General features: G+C 40.7%; 1 protein-coding gene across 9 annotated transcripts in view; it reads right to left on the minus strand.

Moving 5' to 3' along the window:
• The window catches only part of atp8b4 (ATPase phospholipid transporting 8B4), a 302360-nt gene that overhangs the window by 186243 nt on the left and 95884 nt on the right, over nucleotides 1-20233 (minus strand). For 8 of the 9 annotated variants that reach the window (XM_059952733.1, XM_059952732.1, XM_059952731.1 and 5 more), the window contains one exon: nucleotides 2480-2545. In XM_059952733.1, the coding sequence (XP_059808716.1) occupies nucleotides 2480-2507 (28 nt within the window). In that variant the 5' untranslated portion in view covers nucleotides 2508-2545. Of the gene's footprint in view, nucleotides 1-1937; nucleotides 2093-2479; nucleotides 2546-20233 lie in introns of those variants that run through there. The other variant, XM_059952729.1, reaches the window with a different exon arrangement.

Here is a 20233-nt window from a genome sequence, read left to right on the forward strand (position 1 = left end):
GTATTGTAGTGTTTGCCTGAAGACCACTTAGTTCCATTGAAATGCCAATGAATTGAATTGCTTCCATTGTTGAAAAGCTGAAACGAATTTGCCACTGTTTTGTCAGGTTTGCGCACTTGGAAAACAACATAAGTCCAGCTGGAAGTAGTGACCTTGAAGCCATGACTAAGTGAGATATTAAACAAACATGCAATGTTGAAGGTCAGATTGTTGGAGGAAATGAAGATAATTACATAGCCTTAGACTGGGCTGTGACTTCATACAAGTTGAAGACAGTATGTCTAATTCACATGCCGCACACTCCATTACTAGCAGAGCATACATCTGATACCTCCTTGGAGGCTGTTGTAACTAAGTTATATGCAAGACAACACAGGATGAAGGATAAACACACATCGGAAGAACAGGAAGAGCAGCTTCGAAGAAAGATGGAACTGCTTTGGAGAGACAAGGAACAACTTTGAAGAGATTTGGAGTAGCTTAAGTTGTAGGAAGAAATTGCAGCCAAAGTGGCCAGAGTTAAACAGCTGGGGCTTCAAGTAATGTGAGAACTAAACGTGCCCCAGCAGAGCAGATCTCTGGTAAGAGTTCCTTCATTGACATGGAACAGAGAAAATCCAGCTTACTCAAAGTGAATGTGCATACACTTGAGGACAAATGTCCATGAACCATGAGCCTGAACCTCAAGAGGTAGTTCAGGGTGTTCCCTCTCAGCCTGTACCAGTTTGAACCTCCAAAAGCACAAGGTGCTTCTGAGGACGCTGATTCACAGTATGATGACACTTGTGTTTCAGATGATAAAAGTCTAAATGCCGTGCTGGAGGCCATAAAGACGCAAAAGGAAAAAACAAGCGTAATAATGCAGCAACAACACATTGCACCTCTGCCTAAAAGATGTAGTCATTTTAATTGTGCACGAACTTTGGTAATACATCATACTTCTACAATAGGCCTTCAGTTAACCAGATTAGATTATCCATTTAAAAAGTTAAAAGATATATACGATTTTTGCTTAAAGCCTGAGCAGAGTTGATTCAAATTGGGTTGTTAGCTCTTCTCACTTTGATACTTGCACGACATTTGGCTGAAATGACAAGTCAATTTATTTGCATTTGTTTTCAGGATGCTGCTATTACTGGTCATGTTTGCATTTATTTCCTATCTAATTGCCCTTGTACTAGCTGATTTTCTGAGCATTTCAGAGGGTAGTTAATAGTTAACCACATTGCTGTGGGTCAGCAGTCGCACGTAGACCACGTCTTCCTTTTCTGAAGCGCTCTACTGAGCAGGATTGCTAAAGACAATCTGTAGTTTAAAAAATCACTAACTCATTTTCTTATACTTCATGTTATTAAATTAATTGAAGTTAAATACACTCCCACCTAACTTTGTGGTTTTTGAACCCATAACCCAACCACAGAGAAAGTTCTTCTTTTGATAGCTCAAACAAATCATATTTAATGCATTAATTTTATAAACCTCATTTCTGAATTTTAAACCTTAGTGACAGTACTGCAATAACTATTCTAACATAATAGATTTCGTTCTGATTGCACTTTAATGTCTTTGAGCAATGAGATTGAGGAAAAACTCTCAGATGTAGAAGCAACACAAGTGATTTTCTTGTTAACGTCAACATTCAGACGTGGCTGTTAACAGACATTATATTAAAAAACATACTTGCAAAAGCCAGAGGCAGCCACAAAGCAATTCAATTCATTACAGCTCAAGTACTTACTATTTCAGTAGCAAGATAATATATATATGAAAACAGCATTCTCTACAATACAGCATGATAAAAATCACCAGACCCGTACAATTTATGAAAATACATTATTAGTCCTAACCAGGTACAGTGCTACAATCCATCAAACCTGTACATTAAAGCATCTACATGGAGCCAATAAGATATATATTTGAATGATAAAGCACTCTACCTGCAGGCTTCACACGGACCCTTAGAGTACACATACTGTATGTAAAATATCAGTAGTACTTCACTTTGAAAGGCAATGGCCTTTACTGAAGAGTTCTACAAACCATAAACAAATGAAAAGGTTGCTATGAAACAACAAGGAGTGTTCCCTTAAGTCACTTCACCGCTCGCTGAAGTGAAGTAGCAAGGTAGCCAAAGTTGCGTAATGTACCAGGACCTGATGGGGAACCAGGAAGAGTTGAATGTCAATTACAACACGGAACAGTAATCTTTATATAAGAAAATATATGGTTCCTTTTATCTCTTGCCACAGCATGTTGCGCAGTTGAAAGCAGCCTGTTTGAGCCATAATAGGCCTCAGTCACAGTGGGCTCCGTTTTCCAGAGATAAAAGCCTTTATGAGTCGTTACAGCTTCCAACCCTTGCATAGCATTCTTGTCCACACACTGATGTTTATTGAAGGCAAATGCTTATCAGGGCAATGGACAGAAACATACAGTCATAACCATTGTCTATTTATATTTCAACAGAAGATTTACTTACCTACTAATTTATCCCTACAGAACTTCATAGCATCAGGTTACCTCAGATTTGGGCCCAGAAGATGGTCTAGTGAAAAGAAAAGGAAAGCAGATAGTGTCAGCAAGTCACAATAACATTAAACAACACTGGTAACACACATCTCCTAAGTGGAATCTAATAATAACCAATTGTATCATCAGCTTTATTTCAACTTTCACAAAGAGACATACAAGAATATCTCTAAGATAAAACCAGTCAAATTATTCAATCTTGATATTTAGTGGAAATGCAAGGCAATTATATTCAGATCCCTGGCTTTCTATAAATTCAACCTGATGCATATTCTGTAAAATCATGAGCTCACTCTAGGCCAGTAGAGAAGAACTTTTTAAAATTTAAAAAAAAACAAGGTTCATTTTTACCTTGGTGAGTTAGTGAGAGCATTTCATAATGAAGTTTTTATCTTATTTCAAGATTTTTAGGAAATAAATAGAAGGGTTATGTTTCAAAACTTGTACCAGTCTCAAACATGTCCACATTTCAAAATTACAGTGAAGGAAAATACACCTAATCAACTAAGCCAAATGTATGCAGAAGCTGTTCAATCATATTTTACAACTAATGTGCAGAATTCCAGCAAAAGACAATAGCTGATTTAAGTTCAAAAGTAAAAGTACATATATGCCATCATATACAACCCCGAGAAGTATATGGTAGCACCTGACTTTGAAAGGCAATGGTCTGGGGGGCATACACAGTAAATCCAAGAAGCACAACAGAATTATTGAAAGATCACACCAATAGAACGGACAAACAGCCAGTGTGCAAAAGACAACAAACTGTGCAAATACAAAAGAGAAATAATAATAATAATAATAACAATAATGAATAAACAAGCGATAAATATTGAGAACATGGGATGAAAAGTCCTTAGGAGTCCATAGGTTGCAGGAACAGCTCAGTGATGGGGCAAGTGAATTTAGCCCCTCTGGTTCAAGAGCCTGATAGTTGAGGGGTAATAACTGTCCCTGAACCTGCTGGTGTGGGCCTTTTGCCCCTGTACCTTCTTTCTGATGGCAGCAGCAAGAGAGCATGGCCTGGGTGGTTGGGTCCTTGATGATGGATGCTGCTTTCCTGCCACAACTCTCTGTGCAGATAGTTCAATAGTGGGGAGGGCTTTACCCCTCATGGACTGGGCTGTATCCATTACTTTTTCTAGGAGTTTCCAATCAAGAGCACTGGTGTTCAATACCAGCCATGATGTAGCCAGTCAATACACTCTCTACCATTTGAAGTTTGTCAAAATTTTGGATGTCATGCCAAATCTTTGCAAACTCCTAAGGATGCACAGGTGCTGCTGTGCTTTCTCCTATGCAGTTCAAGGCAGAAATTTGTGAATAACTGCTGGAATTAAAAATAAGGCATTTTTTTTTTACTCCAGAGCAAAGGAGGAGGAGAATTATTAGATTAGTAGCAAATATACCACAAAGATCCAAGAGGCTGTTTACAAATAGGGCCAAAGTTGCCTCTACTTCTTGAACAGGCTGAGGTCCTTTGATGTACACAGGTCTCTCCTTCTCCTGTTCTACCAGTCTGATGTCACCAGTACAATCTTCTATGTGGTGGTGTGCTGGGGCATTGGCATCAACACAGGTGATGCCAACAGGCTCAATAAACTGAGTAACAAGGAGTCAAACTGGATATACTGGAGGCTATCACAGAACAAAGGGCCCTCCAGAAAATCCTGGCAATTCTGGACAATGTTTCTCACCCTCTGCATGCCACCTTGGCTGAACAGAGGATCACTCTCGGTAACAGACTAGGACAACTGCGCTGCTCCAAAGAGCGATATACGAGGTCATTCTTACCCTCAGCCATTAAGCTCTATAATGAGTCAACCTATAGACAGGGAAGACCATAAGACATAGAAGCAGACTTAGGCCATTTGGCTCATCGAGTCTGCTTCGCTATTCAATCATGGCTGATCCATTTTCTATCTCCTCCTCAACCCCAGTTCCCGGCCTTCTCCCCACAACTTTTGATGCCAAGTCCAATCAAGAACCTATCAATCTCTGCCTTAAATACACCCAATGACCTGGCCTCCACAGCTGCATGTGGCAACAAATTCTACAAATTCACCACCCTTTGGCTAAACAAATTTCTCCACATCTCTGTTTACCCTTCTATCCTGAGGCTGTGCCCACTTGTCTTAGACTCTTCCACCATGGCAAACATCCTTTCCACATCTATTCACTCGGCCTTTCAACTTCGAAAAGTTTCAAGAGATCCTCGCTCATCCTTCTGAATTCCAGCAAGTCCAGACCCAGAGCCATCAAATATTCCTCAAATGATAACCCTTTCATTCATGGCATCATCCTTGTGAACCTCCTCTGGAAATTCTCTTCTCCAATGCCAGCACATCTTTTCTGTTTACCACCCTTTGCTCTCATGGACCCCCTGGGCAATACTGTGCAATATTACCATCACTTCTTAACTGGGCAGTGTGAATGTGCAGCCATTACTTATAATATTATAGATCTTGCACTACCATCTTATCAGTGTAAATGCGGAAATATTGTAAATTTTGTAATCTTTGACTTATAAATTGTGTACATCTTATTTTTAAGATAACTTTTTAAAAATTCTTTCTTACTTCTCTTCTAATATTTGCATATCGGTGCACTTGAGTTACTGTGATGCTGTAATTTCCTTTGGGAGTAATAAAAGTATCTGTCTTTCTAAAAACCATTGCAACACCTGGACTGTCAAAAATGAACCAAACGTGCCTCATTTTCTTATTAGCAGCAAAACTTACTCTTATAATTTTTTGCAATGGTAATTAAAGAGATTTAACACACCAGAAACACACCTTGCTAATGTGGAAGAGCAGGCAGCTTTTGTAACCAGTATTCTGATTAACCGACAGCTTGTTTGGGTTTGAGTGGCCTCAGAAAAAGTTAGCTCATAAGTTGTAATGAATAATTAATGATGCTTTCTATATTTTCAATCATCTAAAGTGATTAAAGTAAGCATTCTGCACAGAGTAGAAGGGCCGAGATGGCCTGTCTCCGTGCTGTAATTGTTATATGGTTATTAAGTACCACAGAAGTGAGCTGTAAAGACAGCAAGGATCTTTTGGTTCACCATCTACTTTTCTGGTGGTTGTTTGTTAAGATGAAAATGTAACTGTTTTTATTAATATATTTTTTTAATTAAATTTTTAAGAGAATTACATACAATGGAATAGAATAATAAAGTAATGAAAATTAATATTAGCCCTCCCCCCTCCCTTTAACCCTTCCCCCCCATTGGAGTGGACTATAGGAAGGGAGGGACCCCAGGGGGAGGTGATAGGCAGGCGGGAAGAGGTAAGATGTCAGAGATTCTTTCCACACACAGACACCATCACCTAGTTCATCAGCAGCTATCCATACTTACACAATGTTTTTAATGTAGATGAAAATTCCATGGAAACTACCAACTCCCTATTATTAATTAAAAGAACAACAATAAGATAAAGTGGAGGAAATAAAAGGTCTTGACTGATGCAGGGCCTGAAAGAAGTAGAAGAAAATGAAGTTTTGAGACGTGGGGAGAAAATGCTGGGTCATTATGTGTGGGTAGTGGAAGATACTTTGCTGGGGAAAGGAGAAAGAGACTGACTATGCACCCATACAAATAACTATGGAGTTAAGGGAAAATGCTTCCCTGGTGTTGGGACTGCTACAGAAAAGAGAGCAAGAAAGGATTCAAGACGTTAATTGGGATCCATAATTTAATATGACTGCTGATTTGCTAACAGTACATTATGCACTTATAATGTAGAGCACATTTACCCCAATGTCCAGATTCCAAAATGCATTCTATATTCATTTGACAGCAAGATCAGCACAGTGCTACATTACAGAGACCCCAACTCAAATTATGCACAGTTTCCCAGTTGTAATTATGAATAATATATATCAGTCGTTGTGATAGTACAATTACCTGTATATGTGATGCAAGCACACATCTCTATTGTCCGGTAGATGTTACATGTCAGAGCAGTTCAACTTATGCCAAACTCAACCTGAAAATGCATTATAGTTTCCTTTCTGAGTATTTTGGTTGGAAAAAAGAGCCTCTATCTTAAAATCTCCAAATTCAAAAGCAGGAATACAGTGCATTTTACTATTGACAATAATTCTAAGCACCAACCACATTACTGTCAACAAGGCCATTTCGAGATATTCCTTACAAACAAAGGAATTTTAATTCTCAATGAGAATTGCTTAGAAATTAACCTATGATATAAAATAATTCATAAAAAGAAACTATTTTCATCTTCTACAAACCACAAAGTGTAAAGCACAACGTGTTGCAGGATAATTCATCAGCAGACAATACAACAATGCGAAATATATTTGATATCCTTACAGAGCAAGTACATTTCTGGAGTAATAAACTGCTCACCTGTCTCAGCAATTAAAATGTTGAGTATGTGCAAATTACTGCAATGTAGCCAATAAAACATTCTTATATGGACACAAGTACTTTTTAATGCCAATTAAGACAACGGCACCAGATTGTGAAAATAAGGGATATTAAATCACTAATGAGCAAAATCAAACTATATTTTGAAGTCAATTGTCTCTTAAATGGAGCAATGTTTTACTCTTGATCGTTGATTGAGCTCAATTTCCTCTGGGTGATTCTAAATATACTATTACCTTAATATGACTATTTAAGTTGTAAGTAAGAAGTGGTTTTAGATGACCCATTTCCACCAGCCACTGCATCACACCTCAGAATATTACACTCAAAATCAGTAATTGTTCATTCCACTAAAGCCCATAGCGGTATCAGAATCATAGGATTGACCTGGTTATTAGTACATTTTACTCAACATTGACATTTAGACCTAGTTCTTTGAAGTGCACCAACATGAACTTCCATTGCTAAGCCAGCAAAACAAATGCTTTCTTTTGAAGGGGAAGTTATTTTGTTAGCTACAATTGAATTTTAACTGATGCTAGACACATAGACAACTTAAGACTAAGCTATGATTCATTCAGGATGCAACAATAGCAAGAATGAAATTGAAGGGAAATGAAAAATTAAAGTCATGCTCCTAAAAGGAATTTGAAATGAGTCTGCTCACACTTGGCTGATCACATACATTCAGACTCCACACCCCTCCACAACATCTACAGTGGGAAAGGTTACGGCATATACAACAATAAGACCATGATACAGGAGCAGAATTAGACCATTTGACTCATTTCATCATGGCTGATCCATTTCCCTCTTGGCCCCAATCTCCAGCTTTCTCCTTGTATCCCTTCATGCCCTGACTAAGCAAGAAATTCATCAACCTTGTCCTTAAATATACCCAATGACAGCCTCCTGTGGCAACAAATTCCACAGATTCACCACTCCCTGGCTAAAGAAATTCCTCTTCATCTCCGTTCTAAATGGACGTCCCTCTATTCAGAGGCTGTGTCCTCTGTTATTGCTTATAGGTCCGCAGAAGCTGCAGTGAGAAAGGTTCCAGCATGTTTCTTGCACCAGGATATCGTCTAATTTTCTGACCTTCGGTCTGGCCAATGGATTAACTCAGAAACTTTACCACTAAATGGGCCAATAATTTGAAATTAAAATGGGAAAATCTCGTAACGTATGAATGGATTGTTGTTCAGAAATATTTCAATGACACATTAAAACGTTTGAGGTTGGGTCACACCTGAGCATAAAAACCTTCAAGAATCAAACATGCAAGATATAAGCGAGCGTACATGACCAAAGAGCCCTTGCACATAAGACCAAAAGGCATGGAAGCAGAGTGAGGCTTTTCAGCCCATCGAGTCTGCTCTACCATTCAATCATAACTAACTTATTGACCCTCTCAACCCCATTTTGTGACTTCTCCTCATAATCTTTGACAGCCTTACTAATCAAAGCCCTATCCACCTCCGCTTTAGATACATCCAATGACTTGTCCTCCGCAACCATCTGTGGCAAAGAGTTCCACAAAACCACCACCCTGTAACTCCTGACCACCATTCTAAAACTGCATCAGGAATCATTGTTGTGCCAGAGCTCAGTGGGTTTTCGGAAGATGTGTGGAGAGTGAGGCAGCAATGGGTGTTGGATGTGTCTGGACCAGCGGCTGATGATTAGGGAATTCTGGCCAGATATGTACATACCGACATGCTGAAGACTGGAAGACAAGGGGATGGCATGAAGAAACATTCTCAAATATGGATGTAGCTGAAAATGGTGGGTATCTCAGAAACCAGAGCAACATTGGTTCCCCTTTCATGCTGAAACAGGCCACAAGCCATCAGTATGGGTAAGCTGGACTATTTACAGTTACCAAATGTCCAGAAGGATTTTGTACAAGTGATGTCAAGTGTACCCAGATGACAACTGATGTCACTGTATTTGCTGGGCAGTTAAACTCACAGGGTGGAAATCCAAAGCAACACACACACAAAACGCTGATGGAACAGCAGGTCAGGCAGCATCTATGGAAATGAACAGATAATCATTGTTTTGGACAGAGGATTGAGAAGGGAAGGGGCAGATGCCAGTAATAAAAGGTGGGGGGGGAGTGGAAGGAGGATAGCTGGATGGTGATATGTGAAGCTAGGTGGGTGGGAAACGTCAAAACATCAAGGACTGGAGAAAGAATAGGAAAGGAGATTTCTCTTTCTGGTAAACTAATTAATCCCCTCACTTCCTCTATTCCCCACTCTGACCTTTTACCTCTTCTCACCTGCTTATTACTTCCTCTGGATCCCCTCCTCCTCCCCTTTCTTCCAATGCCCACTCTCCTATCAGATTACTTCTTCTCTGACCCTTGACTTTTCCCACCCATCTGGCTTCACTTATTCCCACCTCTACCTATTTACTTTGACGTCTTCCCCCATCCTGCACAGTCCTGAAGAAGGGTCCTGGCCAGAAGCTTCGACTGTTTATTCATTTCAACTGAGGCTGCCTGACCTGCTGAGTTCCTCCAGCATTCCGTTTGTGTTAGGTTTACATTTCATTTGTGTAGCACAGTCATTGCCCCACGTACGATTCTAGCCTGTCTTTAAAGTAGTGAAGACAGTGGGTACAATATCTTCCTGAGTCTGTCCTTCTCTTTGAACCACAGCAGGCTGGCTTCATTTCTTCACTACTTGAAGGTTCAGATTTTCCACTGACAGAGTCCTGCACAGAGTCATAGAGAAGCATAACACTGAACAGGCCCTTCGGTCCATCTAGCCCATGCTGAACTATTTAAACTCCCTATTCCCATCGACCTGTACTAGGAATACAGCCCTCCACATCCCTAACATCCATGTACCTATCCAAACTTCTCTTAAACGTTGAAATTGAGCTCACAAACACCAGTTGTGCTGGCAGCTCATTCCACACTCTCACAACCCTCTGAGTGAAGAAGTTTTCCCCCATGTTCCCCCTAAGCTTCTCACTTATCATCCTTAACCCATGATCTCTGGCTGTAGTCCTATCCAACCTCAGTGGAAAAAGCCTGCTTGCATGCATTAGACAAGAACTTATACTTGTAATCCATTACCTGCTCTTTGAATGAACATTCTAACAGTGGGAAGCATGTGGGCATAAAAGTATGTTCAAATTTGTACAAGCTGGCAGGATTCCTAAACCGTTTGCAAAAGAGTGTAAAGCTCTGAAAACTTTACAGATCTCTCCATACACCAGTGCTTCCCAGTCTCTGTTCCTTTCATCATCCACGTTCCTGAGGCATTTGTGCACATCTTACTTTCATCAATCATCTCGGAATTTCAATGTTCCATCACTTGCAGCTTGGAAAATCTCACAAGACCATGCTATTCCTTTTCAAAGCTCTCTCTCACAAGTGCCCATACACACACCTTCCTCCTTTAACACCCTCCTAAAAACTCTTTTGATCAACTTAACTTTCCTTTTATGGTTTGGCTTCAGTAACACCAGAGCATTCAAGTAGGCTCTTCAGTCCAACTAGCCCATTCTGTCCCAGATGTCCATCTAAACAAGCCCCATTTGCCCATATCTCTATAAACCTTTCCTATTCATGTACATGTCCAAGTATCTTTTAATTGTTATACTGTATCTGCCTCAAGCACTCCTTCTGGCAGCTGCTTCCTCTGTGTGAAGAAGTTGTCTCTTAGGTGCCTTTTAAATTTTTCCCCTTTTATGCCCTCTAGTTTGTGGTTTCCTTTCTCTGGGAAAAGACTGTGTGCATTCATCCTATTTATGGCTCTCCTACCATTATAGACACTTATAAGGTCATCCCCTCAGTCTTCTGCACTCCAATGAACAAAGACCTCATCTGTTCAATCTCTCCATAAAACTCAAGACCTCAATTTATATTTGATTTTGGCCTTGCTAAGTGCTTTGATTCATTTGAAGGGCAGTGCTGTTAAAAACATTTTCTGGTCACGGTCCTTAGGAGGAACAGTTCCAGCCAACTCATAGAAAAAGAGTTTTAGCAAGAAAACATCTTGAGTCAATTTTGCAAAAGGACAGTACAGGGATATTGGCAAATGATTTTAGCTACTAGCAAGAATGGCGTTAAAAGAACTTTTAAACATAGCTACAAGAAAACACAATGGAGAAAAAATTCACATTTTCTAATTGTTTTCTGATTGGAACTAACTGGCCAACAGTTCCTGCAATGATCTGCTGAATCACTTGCGGTGGACTGCAGAGCTTAATGTTATTCTTCAGTCCTTATTGCCACAAATCCAGCTGCAGTAGGGAAGTAATTTTATTCTGAGGTACACGTCAGAGCTTGGATACGAACACTAGTTCTCTTTTTGGATCACACATTTAGAAATCTCGGAAGTACTCCAAACAAAAAATCCCTGAGAGAAGTCACGTTTCAAGGAGACAGTAGAGGAACTTTGACGCTTGTTTTAAGCAAATCAAGTAGTCTGGCTAGGCGCTAGGGGAACTGGTGGTTCATCTCAAGAGGAAGAACCAGATACAGAGCTGATTGATTCTGTAGGAACAATTACTTGCTGAACTCCAAGGTGCCAGACTGTTAAACACCTTTCCAATATTTGCTTCATGTGCTATCACCAATGCAGAACTTCTTCCCCCGCCCCAATACAAACCACTGTTGCCAATAAGCATGGTTCGTATGGCACCAATTCCCAACTCATGTCGGTCACCTTACTCCCACCATCCCCAATGCCCTCTTGTTTGCTCTGCAAATGACATTACTGGGCAGTGTACAACAGTATCAAATGTGAGAGACTGGATGGAGCTGGCAGGTGAATCACAGTCACTCAGAAAATCTGGGATTCAAAGCTCAAAGTAAATTTATTATCAATGTATGCGTGTGTGACACCATATGTTACATCAGGATTCATTTTCTTGCAGGCATTCAGAGTAGAACAGAGAAATGCAATAGAATCACAGAAAAACTACACACAAAGACTGACAAACGACCAATGTGTAAGAGAAGACAAACTGTGGAAATTCTGAATAAATAATTAATACTGAAGAGTCCTTGAAGGTGACTGTGTAGGTTGTGGAATCAGTTCAGGGTAGAGGTGAGTGAAGTGATCCACGCTGGCTCAGGAGCCTGATGGTTGAAGGGTAAAACTGTTCCTGAACCTGGTGGTGTGGCACCAAAGACTCCCCCTGCACCTCCAGCCCGATGGTAATAGTGAGAAGTGAGCATGGTCTGGACGATGGGTATCCTTGATGATGGATGCTGCTTTTTTATAGCAGTGCTCCTTGTAGCTATGATCAGTGGGGAGGGACTCTCCTGCAAAAGGATTCAGAAGCTGTGAAGGAATACTGGCAATTCATTTTATTCTGGGGAAGAGGGAGCAAACTGTTCTATATTTTTATCTTCCTTTGTCACACTACAAGATTATTGCAGCCTTCCCATTTCTTAAGATTGCTATGCCTCCTCTCTATACGCCACTGCTGTTATTTGGCGAAAAGGCAGAGAAGGAATGGTAGTGGATGATCTCAGTACTAGTGGGCCTTTGTCCAGCTGCTTACCTGCTTATTCTAGTCCCTGCTTACCCTCAGCTTCCATGTGCATCACATATTATTCTCCCAAATCTAATTCTGGCAAGTCCCAGAACCTGCACACTCATGCTACCCCGCACACTCACAACCCCATTTAAATCATTCTGACTCAATAACCACCAGTTCCACAATGTAAAGCTTCAACAGCTTCTGCGGTCTGCTCAAATTTAACAGTTATTACTTCAGCCCATTCCTACATTACTAACTTGAGGCAAGGTCAGTTGCACTCTGCCTACATCTTCCTTAATTGCCTGTTAATTAAAAATAATATAAATTAAAATTAAAGAGTACTATGTATTTTCTTGGATTTTGCCCCATCCTGCTCACATCTTTGATGCACCCTCTGTACTCCTCGCTTTGAACTACAACCCTCCCCAACTCCCTTGAATTGTCCTCTGTAACTTTTCTTGTTCATTCCACATCACTCCTCTGCACCATGACCTTTTGTTCCTACTCTTCCCCCCTCACTCTTTTTCCCCCTGACCGCACGGGGCAATCACCAAGTATGACCGAGATTTCCCTTTTTCTCATGCAGCTGCCACTCAGGCATCTTCAGTGACAGAAAACTGGATTACAGGTAGGAGCAGAGTGGATCCAGGCACACGGGTGGTCTTCAAAATAAAAACAGAAGATATTCTGAAAACATAGCAGGTCAGGCAGCATCTGTGGAAAGATAAAGGGGCTTCAGCTTGAAATATTTTGACAGATGGTACCCGACCTACTGAGCATTTCCAGCGTTTTGTTTTTATTTCAGAGTTCCAACATCTATAGTTCTATTTTTTTTTAATTTTCAGTTAGAAGTCTTCCTCCTCACGGCTGCTATTCCAAGTAGACTTTGGAATTTTATTGCAAGCATCTGGATCAAACAAATAAGCGCATCAGGGCTGCAGACTTCATGTTCTTGCTGTAGAAGCTGGAACAAGTAAGCAGCTGGAATTGCTTCTCGTAAATTTTCATACAAAGTTTAGTGAACTTGACAAAAGTTTGTGGAGGGATGCAAAGCTGTCTCCCGTTCACCACAAAGTATCACAGTTATTGTTTACTTTCTGGCTTGTGAAGAAAATGCCCCTGTGCACAAACGGTGTTTCCTAGGAGGCCATACTATATTATAACATCATCAACAGTTTTGGTCATGGACCAGCACCCGTCCACCCCCAAATACCTTAAATTTCAGTGGAGCTCAAGTTTCATGCACGACTGAAGAGATAATTAATGCTTACATTAAACATGAGACCAGCAAATTGGTGCTTGGTTTTACAGGGAAGGCAGGCAGGTTTAGGCCCAATTGATCAGTGTTTGGTGTTGGGAGGGGTTGGATATGAGGAGCCATTGGCGTATCAGGTCAGGGATCGGGGAAGTCTTGCATGATCAAGTCCTTGCACGAGAAGCACAGGATTGGGACTTCTATCTGGGGAGCTTCAGAGCCTTGACTGACAGGGAAGTCAAGGGGATGGACGTAGCTTGGAGATTGGTGCATCGGGGAAATTGCTGAACATGGAGGGTGCAAGATAGGGCAAGTGATGTGGAGAAACAATTTTGTCTATTCATGCTGATCATGGTAAGTACAGTACAGAGAGGAGCTGACATCAGCGGATAGAAAATAAACTCAGCCTGTAATTAAAAAGCTTCCCCAGGGCTGTCCAATGATCGTCAGTCCAAGGAAAACTGGGAGCAAGTTCCACTGCATATTTCAAAAGGATGGTTGCAAGGCAATTGACGATATTCCATGCTAATGCATCTCATACTCAAGACTAGCAGGAAAGTGTTTATTTTTGGTTTTCTGTCAGATAATTCTGAGCAGAAGTGTTATGCTATTGAATTTTAAGGCTAATTCTATAAGGATGTGACTCCTCTTTAAATTGGAATAAGATCAGGTCTGCTCCGCCATTCCATCATGGCTGATTTATTATCCCTTTCAGCCCCATTCTCCCGTCGTCTCTCCATAATCTCTGACACCCTTACTAATGAAGAACCAATCAACTTCCAGTTTAAATATACTCAATGACATGGCCTCCATAGCTGTCTGTGGCAATGAATTCCACCCTTTGAATAAAGAAATTTCTCATCTCTATAACATAGACAAAAGCTGGCTGTGTTTTCTTGGATGATATTTTAATGTATTCATTTTAGAGATATAAATATCTAGATGGCACTTGTGGTTTGTTTTAAAAACATTTTTAGGATCGGGACATCACTGGCAGGACTAACATCATCTTTTATTGCCTTTGAGAAGGAGATGGTAAAAATCAAGAGCCGGTGGCAATGAAGGAACAGCAATGTACATCCGAGTTAGGATGACATGCGACTTGGATGGGAAGTTGCAGATATTTCTAAGCACGAGCAGGCTTTGTCTTTCTTGGTGATACAGACTTGGAAGGTGCTGTAGCCTGGGGAAGTAATGCATAAGCTTCATTCAAAATGATCTCCAGAAGGGTGTACGTTATTTGCTTATGGTTTGTGTAACAGATGAATGATGATCTATCTTCCCATTCACTCTGTCAGGTCCTCCCTGACCAATATATTTGCTAAAGGAGCTGTTAGAGTTGGATGGTGGACACACAGTGAAATGCCACGTAGAGCCATACGACATGAAAACAGGCTCTTCGGCCTACTGAGACCATGGCAACCATCAAGCACCCATTGACATGAATCTCCCCACAATTCCCAATTCTGCTGTTACCTGCACACCAGGGCAAGTTGCAAATGGATAGTTATCCAAACGATCATAATGTCCTTGGAATATGAGAGAAAGCCAGAGAACCCAGGAGAAACTGTTGGACACAGGAAAAATATGCAAACTCTACAAAGAGAGAGATTGGGTTTAAATACATACAGTTTCTCTGAACTTCATTTAGTTGGGACTACTAAGTAATCCAGTGAAAAACTGTGTTCAGACCTTTGCCACTTATTTATATGTTGTGCTGTACCTATTACAATCATTCAATCAGGCCATCTCAAAATAAAAGACAGTGAATCTGGATAAAAGACCATTTAAAACAGTGGTGAGGATGGATTACACCAAAATTAAGCAATGAATTTAGAGCTGTCCTGCCAAAGGGTCTCGGTAAAAATGCCAACCACACTTTTCTCCATGGATGCTGCCAGGCCCGCTGAGTTCCGCCAGCATTTTGTGTGTGTTGTTTGAATTTCCAGCAATCTGCAGATTTTCCCCGTCTGTGTAATTTCTCTTACGAGCCCCATTTAAAACTTGTAGCAGCAATGCTTTTGCCATGCTGTTCACTAGGTTAGAGGTGCTTGACCCCCTGAAAGATGCCTATGGAACAGATGCTAAAATCAGCTAAGAGGTGAGAAAAAAATGTAAGGATGGGAACACTGATCTTCTTGATCACAGCACAAAGATGTGATGTGTGTTGTATAAAATAAATTGGTGATGGAATAGTCCAGGATAAGGTTTCAATTATTCTGAGCTGTGTGTAAAACATTGACGTAGAGTGATAAATGGCTCGACAACAATCTCAGAAGCTTGTGCTCTTGGTATTTTTGTGATTATCACAAAAGGAAATAAGTTGTAACAAAAAACTAAAAAATCGCTTTGGAAGGAAGGTACTGGTGTCCAAAGTAATGTCTTTAGGAGTGAAATTCACACAAGAAGGTATGACAGGCTATGTTAAGTACATAGTAGTGCCCTAGTGAGGTCCCAGGTTACCCAATGGGTGATTTGTACATGCCAATAGGAGCTACAAGATCCAATTTCTAGACTAAAATAGTTGTGTCTTCCTATAAATGCAGATGTCCTGATTCTTGTACATTAATAGGGTAAGAGGAAGCAAAAGTAATCACCTAACGTACGTGCAGAAATGCAGTCTTTATAACAATAGCCTGACAAGTCAAACAATGCATGGATCAAATATAATCAGTTATTTTTGGAAAACAAGAGATTCAAGGGTTTTTCACTCATGCTGCAGCATGTGAATATTCCAGTGACCTGTATTCACCATCGACTTTCCATTTCGGCATGGTGTTGCGTGCTTTTATTAAAAGCTTGTGCCATCTCACAACAACGAAGGGCTCAGAGTTCTCAGCCAACATTGCAGTGGCACTGCACTACTGGAGGTACAAGCTTACCAATAATAAACGGTACTGGCATCTTCTGAATTCCGAAGGACAAAGGAGCTACCCCAATATTTGGCCAATATTTCTCCCTCAATTCATCCTCTGAAGATGATTATTTGTTTATTATCACATTGATTTGTGGCGGCCTCATCATTGTAATCGCAATGATTGAAGTGGAGGCTGTACTTTATTAGTGCTGCACTGTGCACCAAAAGGTCAACAGTGGTAATATAAAAGAACATCTTTCTACGACCAACCTCATCAAGCAGCACGTAGATGTATTTCCTAAATAATGAGCCAAATCGTTTCCGAATTAAAACCCAACGTCATCTTTGCTTCATTATCTAGTCATCACAAATGCAAGGGAAAGCATTCATTTCAAAATAATAAGTGAAGTAAACAAACATTTCAAAGCACAAGTGCAAAGATCAAGAAAACACCAAGTTCAATGCTGACTAGTACTCAGTCTATCAAATTCTAAGGTGGGATCAGCAAGCAGGAAGAAATTTGTTAAAAGAAAAATCAGGAAAATCTGTACATGCAGGCACTGAAAAAACTGGATTAGGTTAGTTTATGGTTTATTCTGCCCCCCCCCCCCCCCACCAAACAGACAACACATTTATTGTGGCAGGAGAATTCAGAATCCCAGAGGGTTAAAAATACATCGGAATGCTGGAGGAACTCAGCAGGTCAGGCAGCATCTGTGGAGGCAAAAGGACGGTGAGCATTTTGAATTGAAGTCCTGTATCTTATTGTGTGGCTCAGAGACAGAGAGCAAGCAAATGGGTTAGTCTGGGTGCAACGGCAGGTAACCAGAGAATAAACAGGCATGTATAACCATTTTTTGGAGTATTTTTCTGTAATAAGTATTAAACTGATTTATGTTCTTGGGAATTGTACATGATGCACAGAGTCTCAACTTTCTGTATCTTCTTGTGCAGCATAAAGACAATCCCAACCACCTGTTTTTCCCACATTATTTTTGGAACAGTTCTAAACGGAATTGAGATAATGAGCTCCTGTACATCTGCATCTGATGCAACACTGAATTAGCATCAATCATTGCCCATTCCAGGCACATAGGTCAGGAGAGTTTATAAGATTTTCCATGAAATTTACTCAAAAGTTACCAAACCCATATAAAACATCACGTAATTTCAGGTACAGATTATTATTCGCCTAGAAATTTGGTTTCCACGATCATCTGGGCTAAGGTTTACAACTAGCCCCACCCCAGAATAAATGAATCATCGTTAGTTTTCCAGCTTAATGCATTTAATTGTCTACAAGGTGGTCCATAACGTTAAACCTTTCTTAAGGCACAGGAATACATATAGTAGATACAGAAACATTGTGGTTAAATTACAGGATTAACCCAGAGTTCAAATCCCACCACAGATTTGCATCCTTTCATTAACTCAATCAGAAATAAAAAGCTTGGATTAGTAACAATGATAAAACTACTTGACTGGCATAAAAATCCACTTCATTCACCAATGTACCTTGGAAAATGATCTGTCTTTGCCATGCCTGGTATATATATATATCTATATGGTTCCAGGCCCACAGCAATGTTATATACACTCAATTGTCTCTTGAATGGCCCAACAAGCCATTCAGTTCCGTTAAATTTTTGTGACTTAACCCATCACCACCTCCAAGAAAATTAAGATCAACAACCAATCAGCTAACGCAGAGGTCCCAAACCTGGGGGAATCACAGACCCTTTCCTTAGTGGTATTGATGCACAGCATAAAAAAGGCTGGGAACCCCTGAGGTACAGGGACTCAGTAGGTCGAGCAGAGTCTGCGGGAGGAAAGGTTGAATACCTGCATCAGGATTGTCTTCAGGAACAACTTCTTCCTCTCCATCATCAGATTCCTGAATGGGCAATGAACCAATCCATGAGAACTACCTCACTATTATTGCTCTCTTTTTTTTCACTGCTTATTTGATTTAAGTGTATACATATTTCTTATTGTAATCTATAGTTTTTTTAAAGCTATGCACTGCCACAAAAGAAAAACAGATTTCATGACACATGTCAGTGATAATAAAACTGATTCTGACTCTATGTTGGATGGGCCAGCCAGACCCAAACAAGGCTCCGAAGTCAGCAAGTTATCAACCGTAGCCAAACAAGGAAATGTTGTACTTAATATGGGAGCTGCACTTCATACACATACTGTCCATACTATACTTGGACATGGGTAATGAGCAGCAAATCTGTTATTGTTTATAACCCTCTTCACTTGTTCAATCAGCATCAAAACGCAACTAGTCATTTACCTGTGCCTCTTCAGCCTCATGTGGATTTCCAGGTGAGCTAAGGATCATATCGTGATAGCACTTTCGCCATGCATCAGAGGTCACCAGAACTCAGTGACAAACTTGCTGCTTGCATCTGAGTTACAAGCCATCTAGATGTAGATACAAAATCTCCTAACTCCTCCTTCACGGTTAGAAGGGGATGTTACAACAGCTCACCAGCTATTTTGCTTTTACTATTTAAGGAAAAGGGCAAGAGCGCTGCAGGATTAAAAGAAGCCAATCTTCAGACAGATATCCCTTGATGCCAACAAACCTACTGTTTATTTTTAAATCTTCCACACGTGTACTTTCACTTCTCTTCATACTCCAGCTGCCAGCTGTTTTTATAACTACCCACAGGATGATGGGGCTAAGAATGGAAGTACAGCCAATGGCGAACTTATTCCCTCTATCAGGTAGGAGTTACAGGCACACTATTCATAAACAGCCAAATGTTCTGGAGACATTCTGCAGAGTTCCCAGAGCAGAAGCCCTCACCCCACTGGGAGTGATGCTTCAGTGAGAAGCACAAAACTTCGTAGACTTAACTGACCATTACAACTTTAACGCACATCCCGCCTTTCACCTTATTTGAAATTCAGTTCATTTAAGCTCTGCTTGCTTTATTCCATCTGAATGTACTCAGTTCCCTATACTTACTTAACACACATATAATTCTGAACCCTGTACTGAAGTCCTGACATGCTTGCACTTCTCCATACCCCAGCAACCTTGCAAGACTTTCCAGTTCCAGCCCTCTATACATCCTTCAGGTTTGTTGCTCCAACAGTGGATCCCTCTTGAGGCACTAACTAGCAGATTTAATCAAGTGAATCAGAGGACGGTACTTAAGTTGGATTTTCCATAAGTCCTTCAGAGTACTACAAAAGAAGTGTGGCGCTAAACCGTTCCTTGTGGGATTCAGGATCACATGCCATGTTAACGCCAGTTCAGGATGAAAGTAAATCCTTCAACTGGATTAGAAGCTCCTTGAAAGTAGAGCACTGCATTTTCTTACTTAAAGGAAGCACCGTAATCTTCCGAGCAAACACGAGGAAATCTGCAGATGCTGGAAATTCAAACAACAACACACACAAAATGCTGGTGGAACACAGCAGGCCAGGCAGCATCTATAGGGAGAAGCGCTGTCGGCGTTTCGGGCCGAGACTCTTCGTCAGGGCTAACCGAAAGAAAAGATAGTAAGAGATTTGAAAGTAGTTGGGGGAGGGGGAAATGCAAAATGATAGGAGAAGACCGGAAGGGGTGGGATGAAGCTAAGGGCTGGAAAAGTGATTGGCGAAAGTGATACAAAGCTGGAGAAGGGAAAGGATCATGGGACGGGAGGCCTCGGGAGAAAGA

This window comes from Hypanus sabinus, chromosome 28 (assembly GCF_030144855.1).
Source record: "Hypanus sabinus isolate sHypSab1 chromosome 28, sHypSab1.hap1, whole genome shotgun sequence".
In the NCBI taxonomy this organism is placed as follows: Eukaryota; Metazoa; Chordata; class Chondrichthyes; order Myliobatiformes; family Dasyatidae; genus Hypanus; species Hypanus sabinus.